At 27.8% G+C, this 17,166-nt stretch overlaps 1 protein-coding gene across 1 annotated transcript; it reads right to left on the reverse strand.

Annotated features, from left to right (window-relative positions):
- Positions 1 to 646: 646 nt before the first annotated feature.
- Positions 647 to 8,895, reverse strand: LOC111613015 (slit homolog 2 protein-like). Its single transcript, XM_023354316.1, has 2 exons — positions 8,420 to 8,895; positions 647 to 1,111 (listed from the first exon to the last, which is right to left on the reverse strand). The coding sequence occupies exons 1-2, from the start codon at positions 8,584 to 8,586 to the stop codon at positions 1,036 to 1,038; spliced, it is 243 nt and encodes an 80-aa protein (XP_023210084.1). The 5' UTR covers positions 8,587 to 8,895; the 3' UTR covers positions 647 to 1,035.
- Positions 8,896 to 17,166: the final 8,271 nt, after the last annotated feature.

Here is a 17,166-nt window from a genome sequence, read left to right on the forward strand (position 1 = left end):
ATAAATAAAGGGTAGAATTTATTATTTATTTGTAGAGAATTAGCCCGAATGTTCTCCCTGTAGCGGTTCAATATCTTGCATAATTCAGTACATCACCACTATTGCTCTTCTACAAAACGAACATTGTCTTCCCAATAAGCCGATTCCTAATCTAATTATACCCCTGTGAGCCCTTCTTATTAGACTTTTGAATGATTACTGCCTTTCTATGAAGAGTTACGACCTTATGCTCCTATCAATAGAGTTCATTTAATCCGAAATTCAGAATGCGTACGGAAGACGTTTCTTTATGAGAAAAGCCTCTTAAGTAGTAAATAAAGTGAAAAATTTTAATGAAATTTTGATTACGGTAGAATTCCTACTGAAATTTTTATCATGTACTGCACATCATTTACAACGAGCCGATTACAGATATATTTCTTCTGAAGCATAGAGTATTAACATCTGCAGGAAAATTATCAATTTTTCTGAAGATATAATCGAAAGATGCGTAAAATTTATATAAAAACGGATTAAATTCATAGAAAGAAACTAATATTTACTTTCTATTTCCATTTCAATAAGTATTTCGATAGTGAATCCCGATTGTGAGTCTCTGATGGACTGATGGACTGATGCACGATGCAAATGTATGAGGTGCTTCAAATTTTTCGTACTAAGAGAAGATTGCACAAAGATTGAAATAACCCGCTGACAAATCAGATGCCAAAATCACTCATGCCTTTATGCTATTTGACTCTAGCTTTTGATAAAGACTTCAACACTCATTCCGAGACCAGATCACCTGCTGGGAACAGGTATACAGTGTTTGGTACCCTACGGCGCCCAACTCTGTCATGGCACACACCTGTCACTGCTTCCAATTTACTGCTATTGTAATGGAGATACGTGCTACGGATGCTTAGCGGAACAACCCTGATATTTTTTTTTCTGGTGGAAGATGAACTCAACCCACTTTTGTGCATTGGAATAAATAGTTTAGAGGGTTATACCATTAAAAAAAAAGCATCAGAAGATAAAGAAAACACGTTCTACTTACAATATTTGTAAGTGTTTCAATCCCTGAAAGTCATTTTCTTTTATAACTGTTATGTTGTTTCCTTCCAAATTTCTGAAAATAGAACGTAAAAATGTTTTTATAAAAATATTTTTAAAATATTACATTTTATTTTAAATAAAATAGAAAAAAAATTATTACGTAAATACATTCACATGTACATTAATTCTAATAATTGGATACTAGGGAAAGTTATTAACAAAAGTAAATATTTGGTTTTCATCAAATTGTATTACAGTACTAATAAAAACTTGTACAATAAACCGAGTTCTTCCTCGATAGATAAAAATCTGCCCGAAGCTATTTCAAGTTGAATAAAAATAAATAAAGAAAAAAAATTCAATTCTTAGAACAAAAGACCATTTTTCTCGTTTAGTTTTTGAAGTTAACAAAGTGTATTATTATTATTATTATTTAATAAGTAAATTTTGTATCCAAAATAAAATCTTGTTTTTGTAGTTTTTGTATCATTATTGAGTTGTGGCACGAGATGTTTTCTGATAGATCAAGTTGCAATGTCCACCGAAGCAATCATCTATCGCCTCTAGTACAATGACTAATGTCAAAAACATATTACACAATTGCTTCTTATCGTTTCTAAATAGTAAACGTGTTCTTATGTTCGGATATTAAGTTAATGAAGTCGTATATTACATTTAAATTGTTGGTTAACTTTGAAGTTCGACTATCTGATAACATTAATCATTTTTTATAATGGAAGATCGCTTAAGGAAAAATATAAATAGTTTAAAATATATCAAATTGCGGAAACGACTAATTTGATAATTTAAATTTTTTATTTGAATAATTTTGAAAGTTATTATTCAAGATAGGGACTAAGGGGTTAAAGGGTTAGCTCTATTGTATTCATCTGCTTCCACCTAGTTACGCCTCTGGTAAGACCTTAAGATTTGTAACGAGCCTTACCTTGTTTTCTTTTGAAATTTATTCAGTTTTGATACTGGAGCCAAAATATAACAAATATTTATTATTTTAAGTATTATACAATAAATAATCTACGGGTTTTCCATAAAAAGTGATATTATCTGCAGTTAAGTAGTGAGCATACGAATTTCATAAGATATGATCTGTGTTAACTTATAAATATAGTGAATCTAATAGTTAAAACCATTCTTAATCATGCAACTTTTATTTCTGCAGAGCAGTTCCGTAATAACTTTCAGTTAAAGAGAAGTTTTTGAGTAAAGTTTTTTAACTGCAACAATTTCACGCCTAATTGAGCATTATAATTGGAGTTTGGAAATACCATAGTTTTAGCCATTGATCGAGAGTAGAACAATAACAATTGCGGTTTGTTGTAGTAAGTAATTATCAAAACCACCACAATAATCTTCATTTCTATTAGAGTGAGATTGTGGTTAGGAATAGTGTTTCGATCATAACAGATTTTATTCATTGTTGGAGCAGATACTAAACATAATAATCTTCATTCCTGCAAGAGTAAAGACAAGTTTTAGGTGTAGTAATTCACGTTAAACATAATCTACAGCATTTTGAGAGTGGACGTTAAATGGTTTTCAGAAATTAAGCATCGGTTTTGATCAATATTTCAAAGGATTATGAAGACGACGTCGTGCTTTAACCGGTTCAATAGCTGGCACACCCACTGAGTCATACTTTATTAAACAAATCTTGTAGATATAGAATTATGCTAAGTCTAGAACTGTAAACCACTTCTTCATATTCTAATAGAGATTCTAGGAAAGAAAAAAATATATATATATATATAGATAACTCCCATTTTAATCTGAAGTAATGCGAAACTGTGTACGGGGGTGGTACCCAATAATGGGACAGTAGACGATAAATGACAATCCGCTCAATTACGTCCGACCGTCGCCAAGTCTGTAATGTCCTGTACCCATAGCAACGTAAATCATTCTGTACAAAAGTAATATTAGTTTTGTAGACATTTCGTGTTTTCTCATTTACGTTAACAATGGGTAGTATTGTTGGGGCTGACAGTTCGAATCTTCTAAAGCTGTAGGTAGCAAAGGTGCTTCCCTCTAAGCCATTTTATCACAAGGTCATTGGTAGGAAAGTCCTGCTTTTATTAAAAATATCTTACAAACCGTTTCAAGGACCAATATCCAGACTTGGAGAGGAAAATAGGGTTATGTTGTGTTTCAACGAGCAGAAATACAGCCGTACCCTCATACATCATTGATTTTATTAGGTATCGAGAATGCCATTGCTCTCGTTTGGTTCCGGTTTGACATAATAACTTACCTTAAATTAAGATTCTTATTTGAACAGTGATGCCTTTGATATCTCATCAGCATCACTCCGGGATATCTTTGAAACATTATAAGTAGATTTATACTATTCGGATTTTCCTAATTACTCATTTAACACCTAATTACTTTATTGCTTGAAGCAAAATGTATATATTATGAGGTAGATTGCGTTTAAATTTAAGACAAAGTTCAAGCAGAAAGCTAAGAGAAAAATGGGAAAAACTATTTTTAGAATCAGTTACGGTAATAAGTAGGTCTAAGCGGTTACGTTACAACAATAAATGTTTAAATCATCTACAAAAATAGGATTTAGATTAAATTTTATCCTTAAAATCTTGAAATTTATATTTTTAAATGTCATGTTTGGTGTAGCAATCAATGAAGAATGATCAAGAACTTTTTGTCTTTGTTTTATTTTTTGAATAAAGTTATGAGTAATTTTATTTAAGATATTAAACATTACTTGACTTTTTTTTATCATAAGAAGTAAATATTTCAAGCGAATTAGAGATAGAGAAAAAAACAAGAACAGAAGACGAATGATGAACTTTGACCCCTCACGACCGGACACCCAGGTGTATAGTCTTTTATCCGGATTGGCTAAAAGTAGAAAGAGAAAGACCTAATTTCTAAAAAAAAGGAGAATTTTGAAAAATATTCTCTTAAATTTTCTTGATTATTTCGGCATTAATCAAATTGCGATGTAACCGTTAAATGATGTAATGAGGTGATTACATTAGAAGTAATGATGTTTGCCTTCTCTGCTTCCAATGTTGATCTTGCATCTTGTAATTATTGCTCGCCTAATTGATTTTGATTATGGTTTGGGCGTGAGAAGTCTACTTCGTTACGATCCTATCTTCTGATAAATAAGTGGAAGTGGAGTGAAAATCTCTTCTGTATACGGATACCAGGTAAAATTATAGACTTGATCGCAGGATCAGTTATAAACTCTATACACTTTATACGTATTTGGAAAATTTTATAATAATTTTATTTAATTAAGTAAATATAACAACCCAAAAAATTAAGAAATTAAATTATGAATATTCTACTAATAGATTCTCGTCCAGATTACTCACCTAACAGTATAGATCCTGAGTTAGTCGTGTAACGGTATAGGTTCTGACATTAATTATTTGTTAACTTATGCTTCAATATCAGCATAGGCTGAATCTATATAATTCATCAATGCTTAGAAAATTAACATAAGAACCAATATATATTTAATTCTGTAATTGTAAATCCGAAAATTTTAACTCAAACATTATTCTTTCGAAGGATCAAATTAAAAATTCATAAATATCGATTTTTTAGATGAACAAATTAAGCTGTAATTGATGACGATAGATAATATCATCGGCATCGGAGCTTAAAAAAACTCAGTTATTCAAACAAGACTGATTAATTTCTTCTCAATTTTTCAAAAATTCCACGTTTAGAATGTAAAAAGATTCGTGTACTTTTATATTAATTTCACGAAAAATCATAGAAATTTATAGAAACAAAATGGTTAAGTGCGTTGAACTCTTCTACACGAATAACCTGATTTTTGTTCCATTAAAAAAGTATTTTATCAATAATTGCATTATTATTATCCTAGATATTATTCAAAGGAGTAATTTGTTATGAATCTACTATAATTAACAATAATTGTTTTCAAATAGAGCACTATACAGTATCAGATGCAACATGCAACAATGTTAACTCTGTTTAAACATAGAATCACATTCGAGTATGTTTATATTTCTCTTAAAATATTCCTAGATAATAATCAAATATTATAAACAATTATTAAAAATAAAAGTTTTCTTTGTTTAATAATCGCAATATTATTTAAAAACAAAATAATTAATAATAAAAAAAAAGTCGAAAAATCAGTCGATAATCGATTAATCAAAAAAATTCAATTAGATACTGTGACATCACAAGAACAAATATCTTTCGACCAATCAGAGCTTAATTGCTTTACCAGACACTAACAATCGATATTGTGTGAAGTGTTTGCTCATCACCAAATCGATAAAAAAACACTCCGGAATTAAGAATATGTCAAAAAATATACATAGATATATTAAAGGGTGGCAAAGAGAAAATTTTTTTTGATGTTTCGTGACTCTTTCCAATCGAATTTCAGGACTTGGGACACGTTTTCTACTAGGTTAAATGTCGAATTTAAACTGCATAAACGACATTTGATCTTCGATTCAAATTTCTTTTTCTTTTGACAAATGGTGAGTTTGTAAATGTTGAGAGTTTATTTAACGAAAAAGTGTTTCTTGTTATATAAAGTTTAAAATGTTTCTTGAAAATTTAAGTTTTTGGTTCTAAAACGTTCCTTTTTCGATAAATGTTAAGGGTGTTTACTTTAATCTCTAAATATTTAATTTTCTCTTCTAATATCGACTTAAAAATTTAGTTTATTGAACTAAAACGTCGCTAAATATTTTTTAAATTTTCTATTCTCAAATAGTTCCTAATAATTCTAAAAAAAAATTTTCGTTGTAAAACTTTCCAAAAATTTAATTTTCTCCTTTAAAATANTATTTTTTAAATTTTCTATTCTCAAATAGTTCCTAATAATTCTAAAAAAAAATTTTCGTTGTAAAACTTTCCAAAAATTTAATTTTCTCCTTTAAACATAGAAATAAACAAGAAAAAAAAATATCTGTCTTAGAATAAGGAAAAGATTTTTTAAAAATTATTCTTACAGGATAATATTTTCGACAGAAAATATAGGACAAAAAATTATTTATAGGGAATTAAATCATCCAAAAAATTGTTAGGTCAAATCGTGACGTTTCAATTTACGTCTTTCGTCATCAGTCAAAGTTGTTATTATATAGAGATCTGCACGATTTACTGCAAAACATAGAAAAATTGCTGAAATGGGGCGTAAATTTTTCTTTCTTTTTTTTTAAAAAAAAAAGTTGAATGAAGACTTGGCTTAAACCCAGAAAGGGCATTGCTTTGCAGTCAAGTAGACTTTACAGGGTGATGCGGTTTGATATAAGTGGGTAAATGCTGTAAAAAAATGTAACCGTGAACATTCATTTCCTAGTAGAGATGAGTTAATACGGTGTCTAAAATTTGGAAGAGAGAAAGGAAGATCAGTTAGAAAGTCTCTGCAATTATAAGGGGCCCAGATGTTAGAATTTGGGTGGGGCATTTGGGATAGTTGGCTTTCAGGTTAAATTGGAGACAAAAGAAACTTATGGTGAGGGTTCAACTGGGTTATACATCTTAACACAAAATTTTTTTAAATCTTAGATAGATAATGGATAGTTAGAAATGCTGGATAAGGCATCCTTAATCTTTAAAACACGAAGATTTTTTAAAAGATTAAGGTAACTTTAATCTTCTGAAGAGGTAAATTCAAAGTGTTTTTAGAGGAAAATATGAAAATAATCACAATTTTGCATGTTAAAAACATGAAATTAAAGATATAATTTAACTATAAATCATTTCTTTCTTTCTTTTTTTTTTTTGCAAAGGATTAATGAAATCTTGTGCTATTCCTAAACTACTATCAAACTTTCAATGAAGTAGCCATTACAAACTTTTAGGAGAGAACTTAAACCAATTTAAATATCCTTTTTTTGATTCAACGAGATTTTTTTAAAGGCCTATAAAGCAACCTGGATCAATTCAAAATTCGTTTTTTGGCAACAAACGGGTATACACATTCCGACCTTCGAGATCCTTTCATCAAAATCCTTTTCTATCTTCCTCGATTTCCGCTCAATGATTACTTTTAAAAGCTTTTCGAGGATACAAAACACGAAATTTATTCTTTATAAAAAAAAATTCCAAGCTGAATCCAAGAATATTGAAAAAAATATTGCATTTTTTAAACAGCATTCAATTAATTTCAAGCACGTAAAAACAATTTTAAACGGCGAAATTCTTAAACAATTCTCGAGAAATTTATTCCCTTCGTGCCAACATAATTATCTGTAACTACTCGAATTTCATCGTGATCATTACCTAAATGGCTTAACTAAATAAAATTTCGTTTTTAAAAGTGTATTTTACTTTAATTTAGTCGACTGTAAAGCGTCTTGTATATGTCATAGTTAGTTGTTACTGACGTAATCTGTAATTTATTGTGTCCTAATCCTATTAGTCTGCCAGATACTATCCATCTGTTAGGGAGCCACATGTGGAAAAATGGATCCCTTGTATCACTCTCCACTTTTGTTTATTAACAATTAATAGCAATTGAATAATGCATAAAATCATACAGGCAAGCTATATATGACAATAAATCTTGCAATTTTAATATTAAATTTAACAATTTATTATTTTAAATCAGTAATATGCACATTGCTTCCAACTTCATAATTAATATTTTAATTTCTTGCATATTTTCACTATTTTTTTTTAAAGAATTTAATGTATTTAATATTAAATATATTCAAATAATAATCCATAAATTGTCTAATTCATTAATGTAATTGTCATTAGTAATTACCTACTTAATCCTGTTCTTTACAATTTTAAATAGTAAAATAAATAACAGAATTAAAACAGATTTATTTCGCTAATTTTTAATATTAAAACATTTATTTTAAATATAATTTATAGCTTATAAAGTTTTTAAAAATGAATAATTTAATGTCAAAGTCTTTAAATATAAAGAAGAAAATGAATGCACTTAAACATTAAAGTTACTAACTTCAAACTATTGCTGTTATCAGATATTTATCTTTATATTTTAATATTTATAAATTTATAATATATAATTTTAATGCATTTTCATATATTAAAATACAGTTAATTACAATTATATTGTTGCGTGACAATCATTAACTTTGTGACATTATATAGAAGAGTTATGAGATAATCAGTTAAATTCCTTACCAAATATAGATTTATTAAACTTTTTTTATTACAATTTACAATCTTATTATGTCTAACTATCAACGAAGCATCACAAATTTTAATCAAAATAAATGCCAGACAGAAGTTATACGTTTGAAACTAGTTACAGGACCGTTAAGAAATAATAAAAGATTAAGATTCTAATATCAAAAAGAAACTTATAAAGTTAATTTTTAAATTATTATACATATAAACTTAATTAAAAGAATTAATAACTTACATTCTCCTCGCATCTTCTGGTAGATAACGAGGCACAAACTTCAATCCTCGGTTGTTACAGTCTACAATAAACCCCTGACAATCACATTCAGACGGACAGGGCGATAATTCGCTAGCAGTAACAATTACCGTTCCAAATAAGAGCACGTGGACGACAAACCGGGCCATAACCTCCAAATTTTCGCCACGAACTAACGTGACATAAGCGCACTAAGTCATAACTGCAATTTACATGATCGTCAGCTCCTATACCCAACTTACACTCGCTTTGCACTGACGTGCGGCACTCTAAGAGTCACTGCCATGGGCAGACTCTTCTACTATATGGCTGGGGTAGAGAAGGTAAGAGTGAGCTTCATTTATTCTCCGCTTTTTTTTTTTTTATTCGTGTTTCAATCACGGTCCGGATCGTTGTAATCGTATGATGTGAGAGAAACATCTGCTTCACCTAAATTACCTGCAGCAGAAATACTTTCTTGTCAATTGTCATTTTTCTTATTCCTCCTCCTTTCCACCGATTTCCGTTCTTCTTTTTCCTATTTTTTTACGCTTTATTAATCTATATTATTTAATAATTGTGCATTGTTGCTCCATTTTTTAAAGTTTTTCTTCTTCTTTACTTAAACAAACTTAGTTACTTTCAAGTGGTGATGAATAATTTTAGAACGTGATTTTATACTTAATTAAAGTAAATTAATTATTATTATTATTTTTAAATTAATAAACTAAAATTCTTTATTTTAATTATAGCTTAATTATAATATTTTAAAAGTATATTTTTACATTTTATATTATTCAAATCATTAATAAAGTTATGCATTAATTAACATGATATTATAAATTAATTAAACTTTAAATTATAATTTTAACTGTGAAATTTGTTGAAGATTTATAATTTAGTTTAATTTTATGCATATAATATTTGATTATAAGTCAAGAATTTAATAACATATACTATTTGATTGATTTATATATATATTAATATGTAATATGTAAGCCTATATCACTATTAATACATTTAACAGTGGCAATGAAGCATTGATTTAACAATTACATGAAAGTTTTATTAATGAAATGATAAATTTGAATGATGTTTTTATTATTGATTTATATTTTAATATTTTTTTTCCTAAAAAAATAGTTTTATGCAAATATTTAAATCTTATGTAGATAGCATTTAATGATCTGAATTAATTATTTCAAATTTGTATGCATTTATGTAATTTACTGATGCATCTTTCATTTAAAAAAAAAAAAAAAGGCAGATTTTATTAAAATTTCTGAAAGTTTAATAGCATGAAAGATATTTTAATCAAAGTTAAAAGTTTTTCTAAGAATTGTTTATGTAGCATTCATTATTATATAGACACATTGTACTATAAATTTTATAATTAGCCTACAAAGAAATGTTAATTATGATTATGCAATGCATAAATTCTATGTAATACTTATCTTTAATTATAAATATCCTTAATTTTTATTAAAGTAAACCATAACTTATTGATGTTACTACTTAAATATGTGTATAGTCTATGCTCCAATAATATTTAACAATTATATTTCTTAATTAATTAATATTTTTTAAAACATTTATAATAAATTAAAGTTGTTAAAACAATTTTAAAGTCATCTAAGATTGTAGTTAACAGCAACAGTACTAACAAGAACTTAAAAAATTCCATTTTATAAAGCTAGATGATATTGTTTAAATATTTGTAATTCAGGAGAAAAAATTTGCATTAATTTGCATGCATTTTATTAGCCACAGATCAAAGATTTGAAGAGAAATATGGCGTGATTCATATACTAAAACACAAGTATATCTTCAGAAAAAAAAAAAAAAAATGAGTCAACGTCTGGGCTTCAGTAACAGGATTTGCACAACAGACTGTTCAACATAGTAATGTGTAGCACAAGTAAAATTATTGCATCTCACGTCAATATTGGAAACGTGTGACATCACCACCCAGCACATGACATCATAACAAAAGTGTATAAGAGCATGTTTTTATTATTATATTTCTTTAAATTATTATTAAATGTAAGAATTATTTTTACAAAATTTTCCTGATAAAATTGTTAAGAACTCTTAAGGGTAGCAAAGCACGTTTTCCAATCTACGTTTTCGGTTCAAAAAATCGATTCCTTACAGCTGCTGCCAGTTTGTGGTTCAATTAAATGTTCCAACGTCAAAATATTATTCTCTTCTATCGCCTACGTCGAAACGTTTAACAACACAATGCAGTTCACCACAATTGGTTGTCTGTGCAATCGACTCATTGCATTATAAATATATACATTTTTTTTCTTAGTCCTCTTTCTTAATCTTATAATTTATTAAAAGATTCTCTGCCACACGACCGATAAATTAAATAAAAGTAAATAAATTAAAAAAGTTTTAAATGTTTTTTTTCGAATAAATTTAAATCGTTTCGACAACAAGCGGATATTTTTTTAGTACTCACGTCGTTAATTCTTTTAAAATTTAAACACGGTTTATCATGGAAATGACTAAAGAAATTAATTAATTTTCTTTATAAAAACGCTTTAATTTCTTTAGTGACAGCTTCTTTCATTTTAGTAAATGTATATTTTTAACAGACGTTGGACAAATTACTGTTAAGATCGTAAATTGAAACTTTACGCTTATCATGGGAGGAAAAAGAAGAAGAAAAGAGAGCCACTTATAGTTATTATTCATACATTCTATGGCACAAACAAACAATTCCGTGACCGACGTTAAACCGGGGTAATGACGTCATACATTCCGTCTTTATGTACGAGCGCAAGGTGGCGCCCTTGGACTAGTCACGGTAGATGCAGGTGGTTTCGTGATGTGTCCTTACACCTGCTGATGCATCGACACGCTTAAATTAAACCCAATATATTCTGCTTTAATGCATATTTTGCAAGTTCGAATCAAATGCCACCATTAAAAACCATCAATTATTCAAGTTTATAAGAAAAAAGACACGCTGAAATTTCTTATATTGTTTCATATATAAAACTTTAGTCACACGTGTAGAAGTTTCTTAAGACTTTTTACTTGTTTAACGACTTTACTATGTAATTTGCTTATAAATATGTTTATAATTACGCTTCTAAAACTGTATTTTATTAATTATTTTGAGTATTTTTATATAGTGTTTTACATAACCTATCACGAAAATAACCTATTAATAGTCTTGGCGCTCGTAATATTCATCAATTACTATCGATATTCTATTAATAATTATTGATGGAATATGCCAAGAGGATCTTTTCTCTTTAGACTTTAATATATATGGGGATAGATTTAGAACACTCCCAAAACTAAACATAACATCTTATAAGAGCTGTAATTAAAGTAAATATTTGTACGATGACAAAAGTAATATTTCATTACTGTTTTTCTTCGAGTATAGAAACATATTAACTTAGTACGTAATTACATACTTAGTATGCTTATTGCGATCTACAAAGACAAACTAAACTCGAGAATTAAGTATTCAGAACAAAACACGACTTCACCAATCGAAGTCTCGAGAGACGAGTATTCTCTTCATCCCCTTAAATTAAATTAAAATCCCATAATTTACTTGATAACAAATGCATTTTACCTCATTAGAACAAACGAGTTGCGTGTTATAAATAAAAGATAACGTGAATTTTCAATGTTATTTGATGAATTTTTTTTACATTTTTCGTGTACTCCTACTCGAAAATTCCTTTATTTAAATCCTTTTATCTCACTTTGTAAACCTCTATTAAGCTTTAAAATTAGATTCTTTTATCTCGCACGATATTATTGAAGCAACCATCCTTGAAACTATTAGTTTTCATGCTGAGTGCTCTAATTGTATATCCCAATTTGTTTCCATTTTCTTAATTTTTTTTTAATTTTATTATTAACAATGCAAAGTTTAAAACGATTAGTTGCAACGAAATCATCTCTTGTACTATATACATGTAAATTACTTCTGCATGAACTAATTGAGAATTCTCGACTATAAAGCTATTTAAAATTATGTAAAATAGTAAATAATTGAATAATAAATGATCTGGATATAGTCTAACTTCAAAGAAAATAATGTAAAGTGTATAAATATGGTTACCACTTGACTCGATTTCCTAAGTTTCGGATATACTTCAGTTCCGGTTTCAACTATTCCTGAATACCATATGTTCTTACGTGATGAAATCTTTACTGTTAAGAATAATTTATCAATCTCACGCTTTAAATTATTTATAAAATACATAAAAGTTAAATCGCTGAATTTGCTACGTTACAACTTAATCTTAACTATGTTATTATTGAGATAGAAAACTTAATATTGTATCACTATACTTTTAAAATATCAACGTTTCTATATAAATGGGGATAATAAATAGTAAATAAGTATAATAATGCGAATATAGAAAGTAATAAATGTGTAGTATTATTTAAAAAAAAGAAATCACGGAAGGTTGAAGTGTTAGGAAAGGGAATGAGGGTGAGTGTGTAGCTTGGAAAGGATGGAGAACAGTAAATACATAGAGTGTAGAAAGTGGAACATAACTTATATCTCTACATAAATAAATGCTTTAAATTTTTAATTTTCCATCAAGTAACTTTTCTCTAACTCACTAACTAAATTTAAAGTACATTCAATAGATAAACGTGATGTAAGAAGTTTTGCAGAACTTGTAAAAGATTATTATTTTTTTTCTTCTTAACCTTAAGCTAATAGGTCGAGTTTCTTTACCACAGCAAATTCCTTCTTAGGAAATGAAATTCTTTCCCTATCTAATTAGCTTTTAATGCAATTTCCTAACTCGCACCTACTCTACTTTTTAACTAGTGTAGAGTCTAGACTCACTTATTTATATTAATCCACGTGATATTAATAATTAGGGGCATCCAACGCAATTATATAGTTTTATAATTGCATAATACTATATTACGAAACATAATTTAATTTCCTTTAATTTTGTTCACTTAAAATGATTTTAATCAACTTTATTGGCTTGGTTTCTACAGTGTCGATAATTATAAACGTGTCGAAAGTTGCGAAATTGCTGACTTACAGCGCATTTTATAACAAATTCGAAGTCGAGTAGAAGTAGGAACATGTTTCTTCCATCAAGGGAAATGCTTTTCCCTTTTTTTTATTGGTGGAAACAAATTGTTCTTGACAGTCTACATATTTATAGGGGCCGTGCAATATTGCATCGAAGTGGATTGCTACAATTTCTACGTTTATGGCTCGTTTGAACCACTATGTTCCCAGAATATATTTCGTAAATCAAACTATATTGTCGATACTGAAAGAATTTTTATAGAATAATATAGACACGACTCTTGTTTCTTTTATTTTGCATATAAAATATTTAATGTTTTTTTTTACCTTCTGCGACTATAAACTATTTAATGAGTAGCAAGAAAGTCTATGTAAAACAGTGTGCAATGGATAAAGAGCAATAAAAGTATAAAGAAGTATGATAAAAATGGAAAGAAAAAAAGAGAAGTAATAGATGAAAATCAGTAAATGAGATAGATAAATAAGTAGAATAAAATATAGAAATAGTAGAAAACAGTAAATGTTTAAAGTATTATGAAAAATATTCAAATGATGAATGTATAGAAAAGTGTAGAGAGGATAAAAAGCATCAAATATTTACAGCACTGTGAAAAAAATAGGAAACAGTAAATATAAAAAGCATTACAGGAAGCGTTAAAATATATTATATAAAAATTTATTATAGAAAATTAACAATAAATATCGAAGAAAAAAAACACACACATATATATAAAATAATTAATTAATAACGCGTGATGCATTTAAACTTTTAAGAAGCATTTCTTCAATCTAATTAGATAATTTTAAGAAATTTCCTAGTAAAACATGAATGAAATGCAGAGAAGATAATATTTCAGGTTAACTCCCTTACTCAGAAAACAGATTATGAAGTTTTTTTAAACGTTAGATCCCAATAATGTGTAATTTTAGAAACATGTTTAAAGTCCTACTAAAATGATTTTATCCAAGATAAGTTATCAAGTTTGAGTTTAGAATTTCAAGGCCGATTAGAGTACAGAACTTCTCATTGTCATGAAGGAGAATCTTGACCTTGTATCAAGCCAAACCTTTGTGATGACCCATATTAACTTTTCTGGCCCATTTCACGTAACAATCACCTTCTGTTTCCATCCCCAAGCCTTAGGAATGCCATTATTGAGGTGCCAAAATCATCAATACCCGTATACGTTACGCGTTATTTAACTAAGAATTTGTTCTTCTTCAATAAAATTTCTCATTCGTTACGCTCCGTGATCACGCGTAATATTTAAATATTAAAAAAGATAAAGAAGATTTATAACGTTATAGAGAAGTATGCTTTGTTTTTTAATTCATAAAAATAGGAAGAATAAAATCTTCGCTAATTAAATTAATTATTTAATTAAATACGAAGAAATATTCTCAATACGAACTCGTATAGATGCGTTAAAGAACACGAAAATAATCGAAATTTATGTAAATTATACTGAGAGAATCATAGAATAAGACTCGAATCGCTTCTAAAAACGAAGAAGGAAAAAAAAATCGAAGTCAGGGGCCAAAGGACAGGGTAAGGTGTGTTATTTTTTGAAATTTATGTTGTGTTTCTGTTACACCTCCCAGTTATGCGTGGGATTTTAGTTACCTTAAACCGGTAATTTTATAACTAAGTTCTTTTCATCGACCTCCTACACACGAGGAAATACGTGTTCAACATGTCAGTAATGTCGTATGGGAAAATTTAATAATAATGCCGAAACGTTTAGCTTTCAGGTGTGAGATATTGTCATACTTGTTCCTAAGAAATCAAGTTGTCATTATTATTAATTATCCACTTTTAAAAAAATGATTCGTGAATAATTCGGTCCTAATTGTTAATATTATTGGCTAATTATCAATTTGTTTCTAGGACAAGAAATCATTTAATTCAATGAAATTCTTCACGCTGTTGATGCGAAACTTCTTTATAAGAGAAAATGAAGAATATTCATTAAAATATTTGAATTTCGATGCTTTAAATGATTAGTTATTGTTAATTTTTTTTACAATTTAATACAAATATATAATGAATACAATTAAATATCGGATTTTTTTAAAAAAAAACTTTGTTAAAGATGAAAAGCTCATTTAATTAAAGATGGAGAACATCAAAATGTAAATATGCGAGTCTATAAATTCTAATAGATAAAAGCCTATTCAAATTGCAAAGGTGTGAGCTTGTAAATTGTAAGTTAATACGTTAGAAAGAAGCCTGTAAATTTTAATGATGTAACCCTAGTGAACTATAAATTGTAAAGGTGGAAGGCTACAAAATGTAAGTTAAAAATGGAAGTGTGTTAAACACGAGTCTATAAATTATAATGATATCACGTAAGTAATTGTAAAGATGTATGCTTGTAAATTTTAAAGATGTAATTTTGTAAACTGTAAAGCAGCGAAACTATAAATTGTAAAGAAGGAAGGCTGTAAAATTAGCTAAAATTAGAAAACAGAAAAACGTAGTTACAAGTCAGTAAAATATATTGTAAAAAGCATAGATCGATAGTCTTTAAACTTTAAGAATTTCATTAAAAACTGTCCTACAAATAAAATTTAATAAGGATCAGAAACTAGAACTTCCACACTCCTTATATATATAATAATGTTTAGTTAAAATATAGTTAAAATGCAATTAAAACAAGAAAATAGAAACAAATAGTTAAAGATGGAAAATATTAAAATGTAATTAGAGATGGAAAGCAAAGAGATAAAGATGGAGTAAGACATTACTACTAACTGTTAACCCATACAATTAATAGATGTTACTATTTAAAACTAATTAAATAATAATTATAAATTAAATAAATTATAAATTGGGCATTTTTCATTTCAAATTTATGAAATTTATAATTTAATTATTTTATTAAATAATAAAATATATAAAAACTTAAATAAATTTAAGCAAATTTTTATGTATTAAAAGAACTAAATATTTAAATAAATATTTTATTTAAACATTTTTTTTCTCATTCATGCAACAATAGAAAACTTTAAAATATATTTTTAAATATTTAAAATTGAGTTGTGAAGAACTTAGAAATTTTGTTTTGAATTCTTTAGCTTTATAACTTTCATTTTATTTCTTTATTAATGTTATAAAAGTTTGGTTATTTAAAAAGTGGAAAGAAATTTTTTTCATTTGAAGGATATAAAGAGACATTTTTCTCTTTAGAACCGAATGAAAAATGGCTTTATACTTGACATTTGAACAAAATTAGAATATGCAAATTGGAAGAATTTTATTCCGGGTTCATAAAAATGGCACCAGTTGTTGCTAGCTTATATTAATGTGTCCAGTTTCATAATTTTTGTAAGTCACGTGTACTAAATAATAATTAAATATTAGTAAATTGAATAAGAGAAGAAGAAAAAAATATATATATTTTGGAATGAAAAATGAGGTATATGTTTAGTAACATTAATCAAATTCCTTCTTCCAACATTAGATACACCGAGTTCAAAAATCATTGGGATAAACTTTTAAAAAGGTTCTTTTCGTGTTTCGAGACAAGTCGATCCGGTTTGGGCCAAACGTCGAACACATTCCGAGTTAAGTTTTTGGATCCCTGTTGTGTCTACGACTGTTTAAAATTCCTGTCTGAAACACAACTTCGTGTTGTGAGACTGGCTGCTAGTTTAATCTTCACTCTCTCACTTACGATCTCCATATTAAATCAAAGAACTTTACTTA

The sequence above is a fragment of the Centruroides sculpturatus genome, unplaced genomic scaffold (assembly GCF_000671375.1).
Source record: "Centruroides sculpturatus isolate CEXI.00-Female unplaced genomic scaffold, Cexi_2.0 scaffold134, whole genome shotgun sequence".
NCBI classification, from domain to species: Eukaryota; Metazoa; Arthropoda; class Arachnida; order Scorpiones; family Buthidae; genus Centruroides; species Centruroides sculpturatus.